The sequence below is a fragment of the Lynx rufus genome, unplaced genomic scaffold (genome assembly GCF_022079265.1).
Source record: "Lynx rufus isolate CCGP_SWC_20201006 ecotype Redwood Valley unplaced genomic scaffold, mLynRuf1.p SCAF_7, whole genome shotgun sequence".
Lineage (NCBI taxonomy): Eukaryota > Metazoa > Chordata > Mammalia > Carnivora > Felidae > Lynx > Lynx rufus.
In genome coordinates, this window is record NW_025814889.1 from 11961060 (window position 1) to 11985852 (window position 24793).

Consider the following 24793-nt stretch of genomic DNA (forward strand, 5'->3'; position numbering starts at 1 on the left):
TGAAGTCGGACCCTTAACCGACTGCGCCACCCAGGCGCCCCAGGAACTGACCAATTTTAGGGCATGTGCCAGAGAGGCTCGGATCTGCAGGAATTTTATCTGGGAACGTTAAGTGCTGGCACGTGCCATTTTTCTTGCCCTCCTTCAGCCTAGCTAGCCTGACATGGATGGACACCACTTCTGACACTTTCCATCTACCTTGCTAGTACTGCTTGTGTCACCCCTGCATTGCACCACAAACATGCCCTGTCCAACCCACCCACCCCACCCTCTAATGTGGCTCCTGCCACTTCATATCTGGCAGGTGGCCTTAGCAGAACCAGCTCCCACCCACCACACCCAGCTCACATCCTTGGCCAAAATCAGTACCCCCCCCCCACTATCAGCTCCTGCTGTGGCAGATATGCCCCCCCAATTCAGCTCCTACCCTGCCATACCTAGTAGGTGGTCTCAACTAGAACCAGCACCCCCACAAAGTGGCTGTCTCCCCAGATGTGGGTAATGGCCTCAGAACCAGGGCTCCACCAAAGCGGCCCCTGCCTAGGGCTAGGGGATGAAACCCTACTCAACAGTGCACACAGCAACCACAGGTGAAACTCTGAGCCAGCTTCACTCCTCAGCCCCACCCACCAGCATGCCCACATGTCTCAGCCTAGCCACAACAGGAGGGTGCATGTACCCACAAAGGGGACACCCCGGGACACCTGGTTCTGATGACCAGTGGAACTGCACTTCTGGGCTCCACAGGACTCCTTCTACATAAGGCCAACCCTTCGAGACCAGGAGATGTAGCTGATCTACACAGAAACACACACACAGCCAGGCAAAATGAGGCGGCAGAGGAGAATGTTCCAAATGCAAGAAGACAACAAAACCTCAGAAAGAACCAAACGAAATGAAGATAAACAACGTACCTGATAGGGTAGCCAAAGTAATCATCACAAAGATGCTCACCAAGCTTGGAAGAAGAATGGATGAACACAGTGAGAACTTCAACAAAGAGAAAATATAAAAAACAATCAGAGCAGAAGAATACAATAACTGAAATGAAAAACCTACTGGAAGGATTTAACTGCATATTAAAGGATACAGAAGAACTGAGCAGCGATCTGGAAGACAGGGTGGTGGAAATCATCCAAGAGAAACAGCAACAAGAAAAACAAATTTTAAAAAATGAAGATATTTTAAGGGACCTCTGAGATAACATCAAGCAGATTAACATTCCCATTGTACAGTTCCCAGAAAGAGAAGAGAAATGGGCAGAAAACTTATTTGAAGAAATAACAGCTGAAAGCTTCTCTAACCTGGTGAAGGAAACAAACATCCAGGGCCAAGAATTATAGACAGCCGCAAATGAGATGAATCCAGATATATTCACACCAAGACACATAATAATTATAAGGTCAAGAGTGAAAGATAAAAAGAGAACATTAAAGGCATCGAGAACAAAGCAACTGGTCATGTACAAGAGAACACCCGTAAGACCATGAGATTTTTTCAGCAGAAACTTTATAGGCGAGAAAGGAGTAGAGCAAGGTATAATCTATGTGCTCAAAGAAGAAAACACTACAACCATGACTACTCTACCTGGCAAGGGTATCATTCAGAATCAGAGAGACAAAGAGTTTCCCAGACAGGCCAAAGATAAAGGAGTTCATCACCACTAAAGTGGCCTTACAGAAATGTTACAGGTACTTTAAGCAGAAAAGGCCATAAACAAACATAAGAAAACTGTGGGAGAAAAAACTCCCATTGATAAATGCAAACAAGAGTAAAGATAGGGGCGCCTGGGTGTCTCAGTCAGTTCAATGTCCGACTCAGGCTAAAGTCATGATCTCATAGTTCATGAGTTTGAGCCCCGCATCAGGCTCTGTGCTGACAGCTCAGAGCCTGGAACCTGCTTCGAATTCTGTGTCTCCTTCTCTCTCCGCCCCTCCCCCGCTCACACTCTGTCTCTCTCTCTCAAAAATAAACATTAAAAAATGTTTTTAAATTAAAAAAGGGTAAAGATATTATATTCACTACTTATAAAGTTAGCATAAAGGTTAAAAAAAACAGCAAAATCAGGTAGATCTACAACAATTATTTAAGGGATACACAAAATAAAAACATGTAATATAGGACACAAATTACCTAAAATGTGGGGGGTTTTTAACATAGTGCTCTTAGAATGTGTTAGACCTTAAGGAACCAACAACCTAAAATAGACTGTTCTAGGGGCGCTTGGGTGGCTCAGTTAAGCATCGAACTCTTTTTTTAAAATATCATTTATTGTCAGGTTACCTAACATACAGCATATACAGTGTGCTCTTGGCTTTGGGAGTAGATTCCCATGATTCATCGCTTACATACAACACCCAGGGCTCATCCCAACAATTGCCCTCCTCAATGCCCATCACCCATTTTCCCCCCTCCCCCACCTGCCTCATTAACTCTCAGTTTTTGTATTTAGAATCTCTTATGGTTTGCCTCCCTCTCTGTTTGTAACTATGTTTTCCCTTCCCTTCACCCATAGTCTTCTGTGAAGTTTCTCAAATTCCACATATGAGTGAATACATATAAAATCTTTCTTTCTCTGACTGACTTAGCCTCACACCCTCCAGTTACATCCACGTTATTGTAAATGGAAGATTCCATTCTTTCTTATTGCCAAGTACTATTCCATTGTATATATAAACCTTCTTGATCCATTTGTCAGCTGATGGACAGTAAGGCTCTTTCCATAATTTGGCTATTGTTGAAAGCAGTGCTATAAACATTGGGGTACATGTGCCCCTATGAATCAGCACTCCTGTATCCTTTAGATAAATTCCTAGTAATGCTATTGCTGGGTTGTAGGGTAGTTCTGTTTTTAATTTTTTGAGGAACCTCCACACTGTTTTCCAGAGCAGCTGCACCAGTTTGCATTCCCACCAACAAGCATCTAACTCTGGACTTCAGTCCGGGTCATGGTCTCAGTCTGTGGGTTTGAGTCCTGAATCAGGCTTCACCTGGTCTGTCACTCTCTCTCCCCCTCCCCCACTCTCTCTTGCATAAGCGCTTTCTCCCTCTCTCAAAAAATTTAAAAATTAAAAAAAAATAGACTGTTATATACATAGGATGTTATATATAAATCTCATGGTAACCACAAACCAAAAAACCTTCAAATAGATACACAAATAATAAAGAGAAAGCAATCCAAGCATAACAGTACAGCCATCAAAGCACAAAGGAAAAAAAAAGAGCAAGAGAAGAAAGCAACAGAGTAACTACAAAACACCAGATAGAAAGACAAACTCAAACTGGGTTAAAGACCTAAACGTGAAACCTGAAACCATAAAATTCCTAGAAGAAAATATAGGCAATCATTCCTCTGACATTGGCAAGAGAAACATCTTTCTAGATAGGTCTCCTCTGGCAAGGGAAACAAAAGCAAAATTAAACCACTGGGACTACATCAACACAAAAAACTTTTGCACAGCAAAGGAAACAACAAAATGGAAACCTACTGAAGGAAATAGATATTTGCTAATGACATATCCAAATAAGGGTTAGTATCCAAAATATATAAAGAACTTCCACAACTCAACACAAAAAAAGCAAATAATCCAACTTAAAAATGGGCAAAGACGGGGCACACCTAAGTGATTCAATTAAGCATCTGACTCTTGGTCTCAGTTCAGGTCATGATCTCACAGAGATGGAGCCTGCATTGGGCTCTGCACTGACAGCATGGAGCCTGCTTAGAATCCTGTCACCCTCTCTAACTTTTTTTTTCTTTTTTTTCTTTCTTACTTTTTTTTTTTCCTTCCCCTCCCTCCATGGTCTTCTGTTAAGTTTCTGAGGATCCACATAAGAGTGAAAACATATCGTATCTATCTTTCTCTGTATGACTTATTTCACTTAGTGTAACACTCTCTAGAGAGGGAGAGAGCCAAACCATAAGAGACTGTTAAAAACTGAGAATAAACTGAGGGTCGATGAGGGGTGGGAGGGAGGGGAGGGTGGGTGATGGGCATTGAGGAGGACACCTGTTGGGATGAGCACTGGGTGTTGTATGGAAACCAATTTGACAATAAATTTCATATTAAAAAAAAAGAATCCTGTCTCTCCCTCTCTCTGCACCCCCCTCAAAATAAATAAATCAACTTAATTTTTTTTAATTTTTTTAAATGGGCAAAGAACCTGAATAGACTTTCTTTTCCAAAGAAGATATACAAATGGTCACTAGACACATGAAAAGATGTTCAATATCATTCAGCATTAGGGTAATGCAAAGTAAAACCACAAAAGGCATCACTTCACACCTGTCAGAGTGGCTAAAATCAACAAGACAAGAAATAACATGTATTGGCAAGGATGTGGAAGAAAAGGACCCCTGGTGCACTGTTAGAAGGACTGCAAATTGATGCGGCCATTGTGGAACATAGTAAAGAGGTGAGGTTTCTCCAAAAAGTAAAAATAGAATTACCATATGATCCAGTACTTCTACTACTGAGTATTTACCCAAAGAAAACAAAAACACTAATTTGAAAAGATATATAGGTTTACTGCAGCATTATTTATAATAGTCAAGATACAGAAGCAATGCAAGTGTCCATCCATAGACAAATGGATAAAGAAGATGTGGGGTAGGGGCACCTGGGTGGCTCAGTTGGTTAAGTGTCCAACTTCGGCTCAGGTCATGATCTCCTGGTTTGTGGGTTTAAGCCCCACATCAGGCTCTGCGCTGACAGTATGGAGTCTGCTTGGCATTCTCTCTCTCCCTCTCTCTCTGACCCTCTCCTGCTCCAACTCTGTCTCTCTCAAAAATAAATAAAAACATTTAAAAAAAAAAAAAGAAGATGATGTGGGGGTATATATATTCAAAGGAGAGTTACTCAGTCATAAAAAGGATATCTTGCCATTTACAACAACGTCGATGGATCTAGAGGGTGTAATGCTAAATGAAATTAATCAGTCCAAGAAAAACAAATACCATACGATTTCATGCATATATGGAATTTAAGAAACAAAACCACCAAACAAAAACAGAGAAAAAAAAAAGTCTCTTAAATACAGATACCAAAGCAGTTGCTGTCAAAGAAAAGTAGGGTGAGGGACTGCGTGTATTAAAGACAATTAAGGGTACACTTATCGTGATGAGTACTGAGGAATGTATAGAATTGCTGAATCATAATGCGCACCTAAAACAAATATCACACTATAGGTTGGTTATACTTGAAAAAATAAAATTCTACCAAAAAAACCCCACTAATCAACAAAATGGAAGTGCATAGCTACTAAGAATTACTTTAAATGTAAGTCTTCTAAATGCTCCTATAAAAAGACATAAGGTGACAGAATGGTTCAAAAAAGTAAGACTCATCTATATGCTGCCTATAAGAGATGCACTTCATAGCTAAAGACATCTACAGACTGAAAGTGGAGGAATGGAAAAAAGGTATTCCATGCAAATGGAAATTAAAAAAAAAAGTCAAGGTAGCAATACTTAGTAGACAAAACAGACTTTGAAACAAAGACTGTCACAAGAGGCAAAGAAGGGCATTACATAATGATAAAGAAATCAATCCAATAAAAGGACATAACAATTATAAATACCTATACACCTAACATAGGAGCACATAAATACATCAAGCAAATATTAATAGACATAAAAGAAATTGACAGTAATACACTGAGAGTCTTCAACACCCCATTCACAGTATTGATACATCAACCAGACAGAAAACCAATAGGGAAACAGTGGCTTTGAATGGCATGTTTGACCAGATGGATTCAACAGACATATATAGAACATTTCATCCAACAACAGAATATACAATCTCTTCAAGTGCACATGGAACATTCTCCAGTATAGATCACAAGTTAGGCCACAAAATAAGTCTCAATAAATTTAAGAGGACTAAATTCCTATCAAGCATCTTTTCTGACATCAAAAGTATGAAACTAGAAATTATAAGAAAAAATTGGAAAAAAAGAAATACATGAAGGCATAACAATATGCTACTAACCCGCCCATGGGTCAGGAAAGAAATCAAAAAGGAAATCAAAAAACACCTAGAGACAGATGAAATTACAGACACAATGTTCCAAAATCCAGGAAACATAGCAAAAGCATTTCCAAGGGAGATTTTATATCAATACAGGCCTATGTCAAAAGAAAAGAAAATAAAAATCTCGAACAATCTAACTTTATACCTAAAGCAACTAGAAAAAGAACAAAGCCCTAAGTTGGTAGATGGAAGGAAATAAAGATCAGAGGAGTAATAAATGATATGGAGACTAAAATTACAATAGAAAAGATCAATCAAACTAAGAACTGGTTCTTTGAAAACATAAACAAAACTAATAAATCTTTAACCAAATCAAGGAAAAAAGAAGACTTACATTCAGAAATGAAACAAAAGTTGCAACAATACAAACATACAAAGGGTAAGAATACTACCAACGATAATATACCAACAAATTGGAAAACCTAAAACAGAGAAGTTCCTAAAAACATACAAACTTCCAAGACTGAATCAGGAAGAAACAGAAAATCTGAACAGACTCAGTTATGAAACTAACTCAGTAATAAAAAAAAATTCCCAAACAAAAGTCCGGGGCCAGACACTTTCACAGGTGAATTTTACCAAACATTTAAAGTTAGGGGCACCTGGGTGGCTCATTCAGTTACATGTCCGACTTCGGCTCAAGTCATGATTTCACGGTTTGTGAGTTAGAACCCTGCATCGGGCTTTGTGTTGACAGCTCGGAGCCTGGAGCCTGCTTCAGAATCTATCTCCCTCTCTCTCTGTTCCACCCCCACTCATTCTAGCTCTCAAAATAATAAATAAAACATTTAGAATAATCTTAAAAAAAATAGAGTTAATACCTATCCTTCTCAAACTATTAAAAAAAAAACCGAAGGAAGTTTTCCAAATCCATTCTACAAGACTAGCATTGCTCTGATATCAAACCAAAGACACTACAAACAACAACAACAAAAAAATAAAAATAAATTTAAAAATAGGCCAATATCCCTGATGAACATAGATGCAAAAATCCTCAACAAATTATTAGCAAACTCAATTCAAAAATTAATTAGAAGGACCATTCACCACAATCAAGTGGGATTTATTCCAGGGATGATCCAATACCCACAATACTGAACATGATACACCACATTAACAAAAAGAATAAAAACAAGATTATCTCAATAGATGCAGAGAAAGCATTTGACAAAATTCAACATCCATTTATGATAAAGAATTTCAACAAACTGAGTAAAGGAACATACCTCAACATAATAAAGGCCATGTATGAAAAACCACAGCTAACATCATATTCAACAACGTAAAACTGAAAGCTTTTCCCCCATAATCAGGAACAAGACAAGGATACCCACTCTTGTCACTTTTATTCAACATAATACTGGAAGTCCTAGCCAGAGAAATTAGACAAGAAACAAAAGGCATCCAAATTGGTAAGGAAGAAGTACAACTTTCCCTATTTGCAAATGATAGGACATTAAATACAGGAAACCCTAATATGCAAAATTAATATACAGGCATCTGTTGTATTTCTACACACTAATAATGAACAATAAGAAAAATTAAGAAAACAACCCCACTTATAGTCACACCAAAAACAGTAAAATGCCTAGGAATAAATTTAACCAAGTTGAAACGTCTATACTGTGAAAATTATAAGGCACTGATGAAATAAGTTCAACACAAATTAATGGAAAGACATACCATACTCATGGATTGGAAAAGTAAGTATTGTTAAAATGTCCATAGTATCCAAAGAAATTTACACATTTAATCTAATTCATATCAAAACACCAACAGCACTTTTTCACAGAAACAGAACAATCCCAAAATTTGTATGGAACCACAAAAGACCATGAATAGCCAAAGCCATCTTGATAAAGAATGACAAAGCTGGAGGTATCATCTTCCCATATCTCATACTAATCTATAGTAATCAAAACAGTATGGTACAAGCACAATAATAGACACACAGATCAAAAGAACAGAATAGACAGCCCAGAAATAAACACACACATATGTGGTTAATTAATCTACAAAAGAGAAGGCAAGAATACACTACAGAGAAAAGATGGTTTCTTCAATAAGTAGTGTTGGAAAAACTGAACAGTAACATGAAACGGGACTACTTTCTTATACCACATACAAAAATAAACTCTAAATGGATTAAAAACTCTAAATGTAAGCCCTGAAACTATCTAAGTCCTAAAAGAAAACATAAGCAGTAAACTCCTAGACATCAATCTGAACAGTATATTTTTCCATCAGTCTCCTCAGACAAAAGCAACAAAAGCAGAAATTTAAAAAATGAGACTACATAAAACTAAAGCCTTTTGCACAGTGAACCAAATCAAAAGGCAACCTACTGGATGAGAGAAAATATTTTCAAATGATCTATCCAATAGGGGGTTAATATCCAAAACATAAAGAACTCCCATAACAACAAAAAACAATCCAATTTAAAAATGGGCAAAGTACCTGACTAGACACTTTTCCAGAGACATACAGATGGCCAACACATATGGAAAGATGTTCAACATCACTCTCATCAGGGAAACGCAAACCAAAAGCACCATGAGGTTGCACCTCAAGCTTGTTAAGACAATTATTATCCAAAAACTAGAAGATACCATGTGTTGGCAAGGTGTGGAGAAGAAGTAGGTCCCTCATACGCTGTTGATATGAATGTAAACTGGTGCAGCCACTAAGGAAAACAATGTAGAACTTCAAGAAAATTAAAAATAGAACTACCATGAGGTCCAGTAATCCCACCTCTGGGTATAAACCGAAATTGGATTAACTCAGTACCTCAAAGAGCTATCTGCACTCACAAAATTCAGTGCAACAGTTTTCACAAGAGCCAAGATACAGAAACAACCTACATGTCCATTGACAGATAAAGGGATAAAGATACTGGTGTATATATACAACAAAGGATTATTTAGACCTGCCATTTGCAACAATGGACAAAGGATGAACCTTAAGAGCATTATGCTAAGCGAAATAAGTTAGAGTAGGACAAATACCATGATCTCATTTACATGTGGAATCTAAAACAAACAAACAAAAAACATACAATGAGATACCACCACACACCGATTAGAATGTCTATATTTTCTGACCATATGAAGTACTGAGAGGAACAGTTGGAGCTCTCATATATTGCTAATGCAAATAAACATCACAGCCACTCTCAAAAACAATTTTGCAGTTTCTTACCAAGTTAAACATACACCTACCTTCTAGCCCAGTGAACCTATCCTAGGTATTTACCCAAAATGTACTGAAATTGACGTTCTTACAAAAACTTGTACATGGATCTTTATGGATGCTCCGATAGCCTAAAATCATGAACTTAAAGTCTCTTCTCAACTGAGGACTAGATCATTCAAACCGTGGTACCTCCCTACAATGGAATACTCAGCAATTTTTAAAAAAAATGAATAAATACAAAACAAACAAATTTCAAGTGAATTATGCTAAGTAAAAGCAACCAAGCTAAAAAAAAAAAAAAAAAAGACAACAACATACTGTATGATTCCACTCATACGGCATTCTGGAAAATGCACAACTAGTGTTGGAGAACAATTCAGTGGTTCCCACAAGTTCAGGTTAGGGAAGGGTCTGACCAAAAAAGGGCAGAAGTGAGGCTCTTTGCAGTGATGGCACTTTTCTGCACTGTGGTTGTAGTTGTCGTTATACAACCATGGGCATTTATCAAAACTTGTAACAGCATATAAAGACAGCAAATTTTACTGTGTATGGATTTTAGATAGTTTAGAAAATCAGAAAGAGACAGAGATCTCTCTGGACAACAGATATCTCTGGATGAGAAACAGTTTTCATTTAACAAATGTTTAAGGCCCATAAAAAATGGACCAAATAGGGGCGCCTGGGTGGCGCAGTCGGTTAAGCGTCCGACTTCAGCCAGGTCACGATCTCGTGGTCCCTGAGTTTGAGCCCCGCGTCAGGCTCTGGGCTGATGGCTCAGAGCCTGGAGCCTGTTTCCGATTCTGTGTCTCCCTCTCTCTCTGCCCCTCCCCCGTTCATGCTCTGTCTCTCTCTGTCCCAAAAATAAATAAATGTTGGAAAAAAAAATTTTTTTTAATTAAAAAAAAAAATGGACCAAATATACAACAGTAAATAAAATAGATCTCCCTACCCTTGGATAGTTTAGTCTACTTGAGGAGGCAATGTCTCCAGAGTGGGAAAACAAAGACCAAGTGGTGTGAACAGAATGGCCGCCATCTTTAAATACAACAAGACACCTCCCCTCAACTACTCTGCCCTGTCATCTGCAGCCTTATACGTATTAAGCCATCCACAGGCCAACTTCATCAAAGAGTTGTCCACCCTCACTCATCCCCCATAACCCTACTCCCTCTTTTAGGGAAGTTTAGGTTCTCATTTAGACCACCAAAGAGAGGTTGCTCTTCAGTCATCAATTTACTTGACTTCTCAACAGATTTTGGCTCTGTCAATCACTCATACTTATGCAAATACCCTGTATCCTTGACTCTCCTACTTTTCCCTTTCCCTGTCTGACTGCTCCTTCTCAACCAGGTTTAGCATCCCACAAGGCTTAGTCCTACCCTAGGGCCCATGCTCTGCTCTTCCTATGTACTCTCCCTTGAGAGTTTCGTTCATATTCAGTCTCAACGGACACCCAATTATTGTTAAGTCCCAAAGGTCTATCCTCCACTCAGAGCTCTTCTCAAAGCTCCAAACCACCTATCGCAGATCTCACTTGGCTCAAAATGACTCAGATGGTTCAAATACACTGCAACTCAGTATGTCCAACATCTGCCATATGAATTCCTCCACCAAACCTTTCCTGCCTACATTTCTCAGTGTTGGTCCTGGCATGCGGTTTACCTGCCAGAAACACAGGAGTTATCTTTGACCCTCGCCCACCTCCTTTCCCACCAAACCATCAGGAATACCTACTAATTTCATTTCCCAAATCACTCTCCAATTTGCCTCCTTTACTCCATCCCTACTGCCTCTACCCTAGTCCAGCAACTATCTGGTAGCTTTATAACCACTACCTGTTCTCACTACATCATTTGGATTTCCTCCAATCCAGTTGGTTTTTTCCAAATGTAAATTTGATCCCATCACCCTTCCTTTCAGAACACAAAAGGCTTCCCGTTCACAGAACAAAACCCAAATCTTCACTAGGTCTGGCACTGCCTCAAGCTCTTGCCTCATCCTTCTTACTCCCTTTGCTCCAGACACAGGAGCTTTCTTTCATGCCCTCAAATGCACCATGTACTATGCTACCACAGGGCCTCTCTCCACAGATTGTCCTCCTTTGGATTACACTCATCTCTCCCTGATCCCAACATTAACTAGGAGGTCACTTCATCCATCACATTTTAGCTCCAGTATCAATTCAGGAGAGAAGACTTTCTTAACCCTTAAGTCGAGGTCAGATTCTCTCTTTTTATTTATTTTTTGGATCATTTGCTTCCATTAAAAATTATGAAGTCACTAATGGGGTCTTTTGATTGTGTCAATCACCAACAATAGGACTATAAGCTTTAGGAGATCAGGGACTTTGTATTTTGCTCAACGTTGAAAGTCTAGCACCTAACACAGCAGCTGCTTTATACTAGGTACATAGTATTTGCTAAAAATTGGACTCAGCAATCCTACAAAACGAGGTATGTATAATATCATACATGTCTGCATCCTGTAATAGCAATGTCCTATTAACCACCTATTAACCCAACCACCTATTAACAGAGAGCTTGATTAAATATATTGTGACACTAAAGAAACTGATCCCATTCACAACTGCACCAAGAACCATAAAATACCTAGGAATAAACCTAACCAAAGATGTAAAAGATCTGTATGCTGAAAACTATAGAAAGCTTATGAAGGAAATTGAAGATACAAAGAAATGGAAAAACATTCCATGCTCATGGATTGGAAGAATAAATATTGTTAAAATGTCAATACTACCCAAAGCAATCTACACATTCAACGCAATCCCAATCAAAATTGCACCAGCATTCTTCTCGAAGCTAGAAAAAGCAATCCTAAAAGTTGTATGGAACCACAAAAGACCCCAAACAGCCAAAGTAATATTGAAGAAGAAGACCAAAGTGGGAGACATCACAATCCCAGATTTTAGCCTCTACTACAAAGCTGTAAATCATCAAGAAAGCATGGCATTGGCACAAAAACACACACATAGATCAATGGAATAGAGAACCCAGACTTGGACCCACAAAAATATGGCCAACTAATCTTTGACAAAGCAGGAAAGAATATCCAATGGAAAAAAGACAAGTCTCTTTAACAAATGGTGCTGGGAGAACTGGATGGCAACATGAATAATGAAACTAGACCACTTTCTTACACCATACACAAAGATAAACTCAAAATGGATGAAGGACCTGAATGTGAGACAGGAAACCATCAAAACCCTAGAGGAAAAATCAGGAAAAAAACCTCTTTGACCTCAGCCACCGTAATTTCTTACTTGACACATCTCAAAGGCAAGGGAATTAAAAGCAAAAATGAACTATTGGGACCTCATGAAGAGAAAAAGCTTCTGCACCGCAAAGGAAACAATCAACAAAACTAAAAGGCAACCAACGGAATGGGAAAAGATATTTGCAAATGACATATCAGACAAAGGGCTAGTATCCAAAATCTATAAAGAACTCACCAAACTCCACACCCAAAAAACAAATAATCCAGGGAAGAAATGGGCATAAGACATGAATAGACACTTCTCTAAAGACATCCAGATGGCCAACATGCGCACGAAAAGATGTTCAACGTCACTCCTCATCAGGGAAATACAAATCAAAACCACACTGAGATACCACCTCATGCCAGAGTGGCCAAAATGAACAAATCAGGAGACTATATAGATGCTGGAGAGGATGTGGAGAAACGGGAACCCTCTCGCACTGTTGGTGGGAATGCAAACTGGTGCAGCCACTCTGGAAAACAGTGTGGAGTTTCCTCAAAAAATTAAAAATAGAACTACCCTATGATCCAGCAATAGCACTGCTAGGAATTTACCCGAGGGATACAGGAGTGCTGATGCATAGGGGCACATGTACTCCAAAGTTTATAGCACCACTTTCAACAATAGCCAAATTATGCAGAGAGCCTAAATGTCCATCAACTGACAAATGGATAAAGAAGATGTGGTTTATATACACAATGGAATACTACTTGTCAATGAGAAGGAATGAAATCTGGCCATTTGAAGCAACATGGATGGAACTGGAGGGTATTATGCTAAGTGAAATAAGTCAGGCAGAGAAAGACAGATACCATATGTTCTCACTCATATGTGGATCCTGAGAAACTTAACAGAAGACCATGGGGGAGGGGAAGGGGGAAAAAAAAAATTAGAGAGAGGGAGGCAAACCATAAGAGACTCAAATACAGAGAACAAACTAGGGTTTGATGGGGGTGGGGGAGAGGGGGAAATGGGTGATGGGCATTGAGGAGGGCACCTGTTGGGTTGAGCACTGGGTGTTGTATGGAAACCAATTTGACAATAAGTTATATTTAATATATATATATATATATATATATATATATATATATATATATATATATGGTGACATGCATACAATGGAATACACTATGCAGCTCTTTAAGGCAACTTGATCTGCACTAATATGGAAAGATCCTCAAGATCTATTTGTGAATAAAGTCAAAGTATAGCAAAGTGTATAGAGTGGGCTGCCATTTGCGTAAAAGAACACAGTCAATATACAACTGTGAATTCTTTCTTGGATGAAAATACTCATTAAACATTTATAAGAAACTAGTAACAGTAGCTACTTGGAGGGTAGGTGGGAAATGGGTGGGTGGGTGTCAGAGATGAGAGAGAAACTACTGACTACCATTTTATACTTCTAGATTTGGGGACCCTCGTGAGCCACTCTACATGTGCAAATTAGGTTATTAACTCAAAAAATATGAGTCCTTGTCCCGTGGGATACCCAAAACCCAACATCAGAACGCTCCCAGAAGTCAGTCTGTCACACTGCCTTAAAAACATCTCAGATGTTTTTAAGAGACTGGGACTGGCCACCTCCTCTACTGAGCCAGCCCCACAATCATCCCAGCTCAAATAGGCCAACGCTATTTGGGAAAGGGGCAGTCTTCAAAATCTCCCCCCAACTCTGGCATCTGTCCCAGATGGACAGATCCCTTTTATATTTTCATACCCCAAATTACTGTTTTTAAGTTTATTTTTAGACAGAGAGAGCACATGCGCACACACACGTGCGCACATGGCAGGTGGGAAGGGGGCGAGGCAAAAGGAGAGAGAGAATCCCAAGCAGGCTGTGCGCCATCTTGGCACAGCCCAAAGCAGGGCTCAGTCTCGCAAAGCGTGAGATCATGACCTGAGCCAAAATCAAGAGTTGGACACTTAACCAACTGAGCCACCCAGGCGCCCCTTTACCCAAAACTATCTTAACCTTTACGTTCCACAACCATTTTGGCTACCCTGTATCTCTACGTCTTAACAAATAGAGTTAACCATCAAAGAAGTGTTAGCTATAGCAATCATTTCCTTGAGGACTTTTTCTTCTCCCTTAAAAGACTGCCCAGAGCCTTATGCTATCAACAACATTAATGATATAATAGTCATAACAGCTCTCATGTATTGAGTACATACTCCGTCAGGCACTACACTAAGGGCTTTACAGATTTTCATTTTTTTTACATAGCTAAATCATATTACATCAACCCTATGATGTAGATTGTTTCCATTTTACAGGAGAGGAAACTGAGGCACTGTGCCCACCTTCACTCCATCTTGTTCTCTCACTTTATGAGGATCCCGATACCAAGTAGTAAAGCCTCAGGAAGCTACAGTTTATGAACAGTGTTCTGTTTTTGTTTTTTTTTTTTTTAACTGCCAGAGGAGTGGGAGGGATAATACTCTTTGGTCTGGGCTTCTGGAAGAGTATTCTTGACTCATTTGGTCACAAAATTCAGACAAGATGCAGCTTTTCTATTACTTTGCTGTGACGTAGGGCACAGCCATTTCTTACCCTATTGTCTTCCTGGATCTCCCAGTCGCTGGAAAAAGTTGCCAGGTGCTGCCCTTGAGAACAATTCGAAAACTGGAAAAGGCTGGAAAACATCCTTCTGTTCTCTTGAGTGTCTGGAAAGATGGCATCTTGGAAATTGACTCCGTGAGGCAAGAGGTTATAATTTTCATCCATCCTAATGGGGGAAAAAAAAGCAGAACTGCAGACTGGACAGCCATAGGGTACACCAGCTTTAATCAACAGTTGTCAAGACCGTGACAATCTTGCCTTTACACCACCATGTCTCTCATGGCTCTCATTAGAGGACTTACTATTTCTAATGGTTTCTCTGCCTCACATTGCACGAATCTATCCTTAAGGTTTTCCAACAGATGAGTTTGGGTGAAGGGTTGGGGAGAGGGGATGCAGACGTGTTGGTCTATTTGTATATCGCCCAAGTGGCCTTTCTCACAGGGTGTCCCTTGTTTCTTGATGAAAGGAAAGCCAGTTATAAGGACCAGTTATAAGCCAGTTGTAAGGTTCGAATCCTGCCATTGCTACTTGTCTTCTGACAGGAGACACAAATTTCCTAAATTCTCTAAGCTTCACTGTGCCAGTCTGTAAAAAGAGGAGAATAGCACCTTCTTGGTGGTAGTGTAAGAACTGCATTGTAAAGTGAAGAGGCGTCTGGGGAGCTCAGTCGGTTGAGCATCGGACTTCGGCTCAGGTCATGATCTCCAGGTTTGTGGGTTCGAGCCCCGCGTCGGGCTCCGTGCTGACGGCTCAGAGCCTGGAGCCTGCTTCAGATTCTGTGTCTCCCTCTCTCTCTGCCCCTCCCCTGCTCAAGCTCTGTCTCTCTCAAAAATAAACATTTAAAAAAAAAGTTTTAAAAAAGAGAGAAAGAAAAAGTATCTGGCATGGAGTGAGTGCAGTTCAGATGTTAACATTTTTACAGAGGACAAATTGCCTGTTGCAAAGATAAATCACGCAGAGACAGGGCAGTAGAAGTTAACCTCCAGCACAAAAAGGTGGTGCAGGGCGGACCAGGGAGTGGCCACTGCCGCTTTCCCCAGTGGACAGTGCCCAGAATCTGTTCTTGCCTCACTGGGTCCAGAGTAACAGCGGAGGAATGATTTGTATGCAGTCGTTAGGACACTTCGGGGCAACACAGCTCTGTGAAATGGAAATCTGTCAGACTACCAGTTGACTCTGTATTTCTGCCCTAAGTTTTTGTAAATATGTCAACGAGAAAGAAGAAAGAGCTAGCTGACCACCACAGAGCCCCTGGACAAAACTCTTTCATGATAAAATCAGAAAATAAATCATGTCTGCTCAAGTTCTCCAGCTCTTACTTCTTTGGAAAATAAAGTTTCAGTGATTAATAGCTTTATAGCTGGGTTCTCGGTGTCCTTCCTAAAGAAAAATATGAAAAGTCTAAGTTTCTGTGTCAAGAAGAATATGGTCTCACTCCTTGCTGCCTTTATTTAGAAACTATATTTCAACAGCAATTAAAAGAAGAAAAACAACTTAATCTAGCTAAACCACGGCAGCAAACACAAAGCACGCCATGTATTCTAAACTTAGAGATCTGGCTTCGATACAGAAAACATGTGTTGCCACGAGCTTATGAACGCCCCTCGGTGGACCTTAAGGTTTTCTTTCCCAGAGTAGTGGGAAATCTCAAGAGCTAAAAGTGATCTGCAGACTGAGGTCATAGTCATTCCAAATATTCTTAGTGCTACTTTATGGACTGAGAAGACTGGAACCATCACTAGTGTTAACTGTGGATCAATTCACTCACTCGCTTGACATGTAGGTTAGATTCCAGTTCCATGTTCCTCTCAGCTGCTCTGTGTCACTCTCATTCAATTGGAGACAGCCAATGCATTTAGGGCTGCACCTGCCAGTCTCTATTTCAAACTTGAAGCCCATTGACTGAATTCTTATACACGTGAATTCCATCGTGACTGCAGGCCAATCTTCACCGAACTTCACAAGATTCCAGGAGTCTCCAGTCAGAGAGGGACTTCCAGCCCGATTCATTTATTCTCTTCCAAGCACTGGGAGACAGTCTTCCCCCCACCCCCCAGCAGGCCCCCACACAAACCTCTGCTATTCTGAAAAGCCCAGCACTGAGGTTTGCCGGTGGTGGACAAGGGGGGGGGGGGGGAAACAAAGGGACAGCTGGGCTGCATTCCACACGATTCCTATCTTGGCATTTAAGCAGGGAGGGGAGGGGGGGCGGGATGGCAGAGGGACTATTTGTTCTGCCTCTAACCTGTACCAGGTGTTCTGCATGATTACTGTGTGTTAGTCTCCACCAACCTTGTTTCTCACATTACGAAAGGGAGAGTATGGAGGTTCTTCAGAAGGCAACTTGCTCAAAAATCACACGAAGAGCAGAGCCAGAACTCCAACAGTCTGATTTCAAAGTTTGTTTCTTTTTTTACCCCTCAGCATCTCAACCTACTCCCAGTGAATCCAATTAAAATAATAAAAATTAAAAAAAAAAAAAGAGTCAAATGGATTTTGGAAACCACCCTGAGCTTTTGCTGGAAACACTCCTCTGTGCATTCAGCAGTGAAACCACCCCTGTTTTTTCGACAGCTTTAGCCAAAGGCCCCCAGGCCCCCATGTCTAGACGTGGGACAGAGCAGGAGAGAATAAAGAGCAAGGAAAGGAGCCCAAGGGACATTCTAATAGGGCCTGGACAGCTTTCCCTGGAGGTGCTGACCCGGCTCCAGATAACGGTGCCCTCGGGAGGTCAGGACAGCGGGCGGAGGAGGTGGTGTGGGCGGGAGGGGCCGCGCTCACCTGAGGAAGAAGAAATAGGAGTAGTCCTGGACCACGGTGTGCGAGTGACACGAGAAGTAGCCCAGGCCGGTGAGGTTGAGCCTGGAGCCCGCGGGCACCTCCAGCATGCTGCCCCACGCCTGGTCGCACAGCATCTCGATCTCGGCGGAGTAGAAGAGCCCCGCGTCGCTGGGCTCGTACTGCCACGGCAGGTAGTTGTACAGGCCGTGCACCTCCTGGTGCAGCGCCAGCACCTTGGCGTACACGATGATCTCGGCCAGCTCGGCGCGGCAGCCCTCGCTCAGGGGTCTCCACTCCGAGGGCAGCTGGCAGCCGCGGGCGGCCCCGAGCCGGCCGGCCACGCAGAGCGCGGCGAGCAGCAGCGGGCGCAGCATGCCGGCGGCGGGAGCGGACGGCGGGCGCGGCCCGGGTCGGCGCTGCGCCCCGGGCGCACTAGCCAGGGCGCATGGCGGGGACGCCCGGGACCAGCAGGGCAGAGCGAGGGCGCGCGGCCGCCGGGCGCGGGAGGCGTCGGGGAGCCGGGAGCGCCCGCCCCGCCGGCCCGCGAAGGGCAGCCCTGCGCGCTGGGCTCGGCGCGCCGCTACTGTCCGCCGCCGAGCTCGCGGCGCCCGGCCCGCGTCCGCGTCGCTTTAAAGGGTCTCGGGGCGGGCCGGCCGCCCGCCTCTCGCCCTGCCCCCCGCGACGGGGCGTGGGCTGCGGCGGGAGAGGGCGGAGAGGCGGCCGGGGCGGGGGTGGGCGGCCGGCCAGGGGCGCTCGGGAGCTGCGGCGCGCAGGGCAGGTCCCCCGAGGCCCCGCGCGCCGTTGGGGGAGTGCGGGGCCTGCGGGAGACGGTCACTGACTGCCGGGAGCCGCGGCCCGGCCCTCCTCCCGCGCCCCACGATGCGCTGTGTCGGAGCTCTCCAGGCGGAAAGCCTGTTCCAAACCAACAATCGCTGTTCCTTTGCGTGAGTACCGTGTAGACGTGTTGACATTTTCTGGGTCGTTCTTTTAGAGTCAACACGCGTCGAGATCAAATCTGACTTTTGCTTCGCAGCGGTGAATTGGGAAACCCAGCGCGGGCCAATAAACTTTTGCCGATCTGTCTCGCTCGCTCTCTCTCATGTTGCTTATGACTTAATGGTAATCTCAGGAAAGCCTTCATAAAAGATTCGAAAAGCCATGCTGTCCTGATTTTCCTAAAGCTGCACGATTTACATAATTCCTATTTACAGCTTCTGAACACCCTACACCTGAGAAATAAATGCAGTCAATTCCACCCAGCTTCTCACACGTCCGTGCGTCAATCTGAGGGAGATACAGGCTCAACGGTCTCTTTCTCTCTAAACTCACCAGCTCCTTTTATCTCTGAACTACCATTAAGTGTTCCCAATGCAGTACGAAGAAAAAAGAGGATGATCGTTTATAAATACTTTTATATTTTTATATGTGTGTTACTAGGTATTATATGTATGATGTATTTATAATAAATTTATAAGCAGAACTGCCTTAAAACAGAAGCCTCTTTTCCTTAAGCATCTTATTTCTACAAGTCTGAGCCTTGGCACACAGCTAAATTCTTCTATGCGCTGAAGGGAAAACTCAGGGAATTCTGGAAGGAAAGATAAGGAGAAGAGAGGATAAAGCTGCAGGAGACAAGGTTTCAAGCCTGGGCCTCACCTCCCCCTGGCTCCCAAGTCTTCTCCCTGTGGCCCCTAAATCTTCAGCCGGGGGAATTTAATTCATGATTGCTTGCCACCCAGCAAGGGCAGTCTTTGAAGGCAACTCTTCCGTGCAGGTCCCTCCCCTGCAGGACAGGGACTCAGGAGGAAAAGGCCAGGAGAGAGGCTGTCTTGGGCAAGGGAGGGCTTTGGGCATCCCCAGAAGTGGGATCACCAGGACTCCAGGCAGCCCTGCGCTGTTAAGAGAATGGGAAACCACAGCTAACATTCTGTCACACTAGCCCAGAATCTGCTCAGCGACTCAATCAACCAAATTCTTATTCTTACAAAACCCTCTGTGATGCGCCTAAAAACAGACAGATGTGTCTGCGCCTATCAGACAGTCGGTTAGGCATCCAGCTTCGGCTCAGATCATGATCTCACTGCTTGTGGGTTCCAGCCCTGCACTGGGCTCTGGGCCGACAGCTCAGAGCCTGGAACCTGCTTCAGATTCTCTTTCTCTCGGCCCCTCCCCCACTTGTGCATGCTTTCTCTCTCTCTCTCTCAAAAATAAATAAACATAAAAAAAAATCTTTAAAAAAATAAAAGAGTGGGGCTCGAGATAACAGTAGCCCTCATGGTATATGACCCCCACCCCCAAGCCCCCTGGTAGATACCAGATTTTCACACAATGGGTAAATGGTGTTCAAGGATAACATCAGACACCGTATATCAGCACTGCTCGCTTGTCTCTCACTGAATATGTAAATTAGGAAATTTCATAATGTCGTGGTCTCCGTCTGCTAGGGCTACCATAGCGAAATCCACCGACAGGTGGCTCAAAGCACAGACAGTTCTTTTGTTAGTGTTCTAGAAGCCAAAAGCCCAAGGTCAAGACGTCATCAGGGTCAGTTTCTGGTGTAGTCTCTCTTCCAGGCTTGTAGATGGCTGCCTCCCCTCTGTGTCTTCACACGGCCTTTCCACCTTTCCTTTTGTGCATGTAGGGAGAGAGAGAGAGAGAGAGAGAGAGAGAGAGATCTGATGTCTCTTCCTCCTCATATAACGACGTCCATCCTATCCGAATAGCCCCACTCTTGTGACCTCATTGATCTTAATTACTTCTCTAAAGTCTTTACCCCCAAATACAGTCTCCTTGTGGGTTAGTGTTTCAACGTGTGAATTTAGGAGGAGAAGGAAGGAGAGACAATTTAGTCCGTAACAGCTAGTTAGTAGGTATTCTGTAGGTCTGCTAGAGAAAGAGAGAGAGGGGATATACAATGACTTATATTCCTGGCAAGCCAACTTAGAGCAAGTGTTGCCAAATTACAATATTAATAATTGCTAACATGTATTTATTGCTTACTGTGGACCAAGCACAGTTGTAAGGAGTTTGACTGTGTTATCTGAATTAATTCTCCAAACAACACTCCTAAGTAGATACTACTATCATCGTCTTTTTGCAGATAAAGAAACTTTGGCACAGAGAGGTTAACTGACTTACCCAAGATCACAGAGCTAGACAGTGACTGAGCCAGGATTCAAACCCCAGCATCAGACTCCAGAATATATGCGTTTAACTACATTATGAGAATATGGACAAAATAGGCAGTGTTTTAAAGGTACAAGTGGGCCGTCCATCCAGAAGTAAATATATGCAGAGTAATAACCTTAGCATAATCACCAGTGATGGCTAAATCAGTATGTAATTGGACTAACATGAAATTTGAATTAACCGGCGACCCTGCTCTGTGTTTGTCGTATGCTGCAATTTATACAGACAAGATGGTAAGAAAGTTTTTCAAATGCATCTTCAGGCATCTCCAAGGCCTGGAAAAGATCTGTCCACTTCAACAGGCCTTAAAACCCTGACTTTTCTTTCCATTTAGACAAGCAAAAAAAAAAAAAAAAAGTCAGTATGTATGGCTGATTTCTCTCTTCTTGTATAAACCGGACAGAATCAAATCTCTTCCAACTCTACCCAGAATGGATTTTCCAGAAACAAGCGCCTTTGAGAGATTGTCTTTCTCCTGGACTCCTCACCGGGAACATCAGTCATGCTTCTCTTCTTTGTCACGTCTGGCAGAGTGCCTCACTGATGGGGGGGTTCATTACCTGGGGCCATGGGCGTGTCCTCCGGCAAGCAGCTTCTCTTTGGGGACTAAGTTCTGCACAAGCAGAGCTCAAGGTAGCCCGGAGGGGAAGCAACAATTCTACCAATGAAAGATCGGGCTTAAAAGTGAACGAAGCATTTCCACTCACACCATTAGGTCCCCGGGTTCTTAGGCCCCTGGACTCAGACTGAATCACACCACCGGCTTTCCTGGGTGTCCAGCTTGCAGACGGCAGATCGTGGGGACTGTTCAGCCTCCACAATCATGTGAACCAATTCATCTCCTTTTATGTATATGCGTATAGATAGATACACACATCTATATTCTAAGTATACGTAACTATAGATATCCTTATACATATTTTTTAATGTTTTTTTTTTTTATTTTTGAGAGAGAGAGAAAGAGACAGAGTATGAGCAGGGGAGAGGCAGAGAGAGGGAGACCCAGAATCTGAAGCAGACTCCAGGCTCTGAGCTGTCAGCACAGAGCCCGACACGGAGCTCGAACTCATGGACCACAAGATCATGACCTGAGCCGAAGCCAGACGCTTAACTGACTGAGCCACCCAGGTGCCCCTATCCATATCCATATCCACACATATATATATATGGCTTAGATTATATATTATATATAAGGCTTATATATATAAGGCTGAGAGTATATATTACATATAAGCCATATTTATATATAAAAAGCCTATGGCTTCTGTTTCTCTGGTTGAACCCTGACTAGTAATATACTATCCAACCAGCTCACCACAACCATCCAGAAGTTAGTGTCTTTCCATACTACCTGCCATCTCTGAGTCTAGACACAGTGTACAACTAAACGTGCTGCTTGAAGCTCTACCCACTGGGAGTAGTTTCCTTCCCAGTGTCCTTCATGTTCGGGCCTGAGCAGCACTGAGTGATACCAATTTGAATACAAAACAATCTGTAAACCAGGCTTAAGTTATTTCTTCCTGAGTCAACTGGTCATCAGAAACATGGCCAAGAGGCCACAGATGAAGGAAAAGGAAGGGGCGATGCACCTTCAGAGTCAAAGGAATCTAAGGGGCACCTGGGTGGCTCAGTGAGTTAAGCATCTGACTCTTGATTTTTGGCTCAGGTCATGATCTCATGGTCAGTGGGTTCGAGCCCCACATCAGGCTCCACAATGGCAACACGGGGCCTACTTGGGATGTTCTCTCTCCCTATCTCTCTGCCCCTCTCCTATGTTCTCTCTCTCTCTCTTTCTCTCTCTCTCTCTCTCTCTTTCAATATAAATAAATAAGGGACACTGACAGCATGGGGCCTGCTTGGGATTCTCTCTCTCCCTCTCTCTCTCTGCGCCTCCTCTACATGCTCTCTCTCTCTCTCTCTTTCAGAATAAATAAATAAGGGACACTTGGGTGGGTCAGTTGGTTAAGTGTCCAACTTCGGCTCAAGTCATGATCTTGTGGTCCATGAGTTCGAGCCCCACATCGAACTCTGTACTGATAGCTCAGAGCCTGGAGCCTGCTTTGAATTCTGTGCTTCCTTCTCTCTCTGCCCTTCCCCTACTCATGCACGCTCTCTCTCTCTCTCTCAAAAATAAATAAACATTAAAATTTTTTTAAATAAATAAATTAAAAAAAAAGGAATCTAAGCCACTTGTTATTCAACTTACTTGTATTTCGGACCTTCCTTGTTCAATCTTTCACAAACCATTCCCATTTGACCATAGATTGCTACACACACACACACAATTTATGGCTGGTGGGTCAGACAATACCTAGTTCATGATGGGAAACTCAGATCACATGGTCACCCAATACACCATGGTGAGGCATTCTCTACCAGGGCCTGATAGCAAGATAGAAGCTATTTTTCAAAAGGAAAATACTCATATCCAGCACAAGGCATAGATTTGCTCCAAAATCCTACAGCTTGGTGCTGTGACTAGCCTGTTGGTCTTCACCCAGAGGCTCCTTACAGCTCCGTTTGCCACAGACATTTTAACTATCATTGAACCTGATGGGTAAAAAGGCCCAAGTGATATGGTGGCTTAGGCTACAGCCTGAACTCATGGCAGGGCATCCCTTTGCTCGTCTCTACTTAAAACTGGTAGCCTTACAGTTATTTCTGTAGATGACCCAAGTAACACAGTCAAGTACTCCCCAAATACAAAAAGGCTCACCAAGCATTTTTCCTCTTTTTTCATTGTAGGTGGTCCAAAGAACAGCAACTTTACTTTCACTTTGGAAAAGTGACATTAAACCACCAGAAACTTCAGGGCACCTGGGTGGCCCAGTCAGTTGAGCCTCTGACTTCAGCTCAGGTCATGATCTCAGGGTTTGTGGGTTGGAGCCCCATGTCAGGCTCTCTATGCTGACAGCTCAGAGCCTGGGACCTGCTTCAGATTCTGTGTCTCCCTCTCTCTCTGCTTTACCCTGCTCACGCTCTGTCTCTGTCTCTCTCAAAAATAAATAAACATTAAAAAAAAATTAAAGCTCCAGAAACTTCAATGAGGTCACAGGCCCCTGAATTTTTGTGGGATCGCCCACCTTCCAGTTCACATTGGAAGCTCCCTGAAGTATTTGCCACTTTATGAACATCAAATCCAATCATCATCATGTCCATCAGCAAGGTAGAGTATGATGTTTTGTGGAATGTCAAGACAATCAAGATCTTGCAGAATAAATGTAACAACAGAACTGGTTTACCCTGAGGCAAGTCTGTGAAAGTGTACTGTCAGCCCTGACAAGTAAAAGCAAACTATTTCTGGTGGTATTTACAAATTGATATGGAGGAAAGGACATATACCAGGTCAGGAGCTGTGAAGCAAATGCCAAGGAACATGTCAATGTGCCCCAGGAAAGATACTACATCTCAAACAGCATCTGAAACTTTAGTTATCACCTCATTAGTTTATAGTAGACTTCACTCATTCTTCAAGATCCATGTGACTTTTGCAAAGGCGAAACTGATGAGTTCAATGGAGATGCGTAGTATCATGTTTTGCATCGGTCTCAGCCTATTGATAACCAATGCTGTGGCTGGACCAGCCCTTGTGGCTCTTATTATGATTGCAAGACACCATCAGCAATAGCCATCAGGAAACTTTGAAAAACAAGTATATTTCTTACAAGTCCTACAAATTACATGGCACACCTGAGGCCACAGAGCAAAGTGATGGGTAGGAAGAGAGAGCAGGAGGCTGGAGTTCTGCTTTTA

The 24793-nt window shown here is 42.6% G+C and overlaps 1 protein-coding gene across 1 annotated transcript in view; it reads right to left on the bottom strand.

Annotated features, from left to right (window-relative positions):
* Positions 1–18240, bottom strand: part of CCDC3 (coiled-coil domain containing 3) — a 124153-nt gene extending 105913 nt beyond the window's left edge. Inside the window, exons 1-2 of the mRNA XM_047066073.1 lie at positions 17852–18240; positions 15059–15233 (exon numbers count right to left, since the gene is read on the bottom strand). Of these exons, the coding sequence (XP_046922029.1) occupies positions 15059–15233; positions 17852–18225 (549 nt within the window). The 5' untranslated portion in view covers positions 18226–18240. The remainder of the gene's footprint in view (positions 1–15058; positions 15234–17851) is intronic.
* Positions 18241–24793: the final 6553 nt, after the last annotated feature.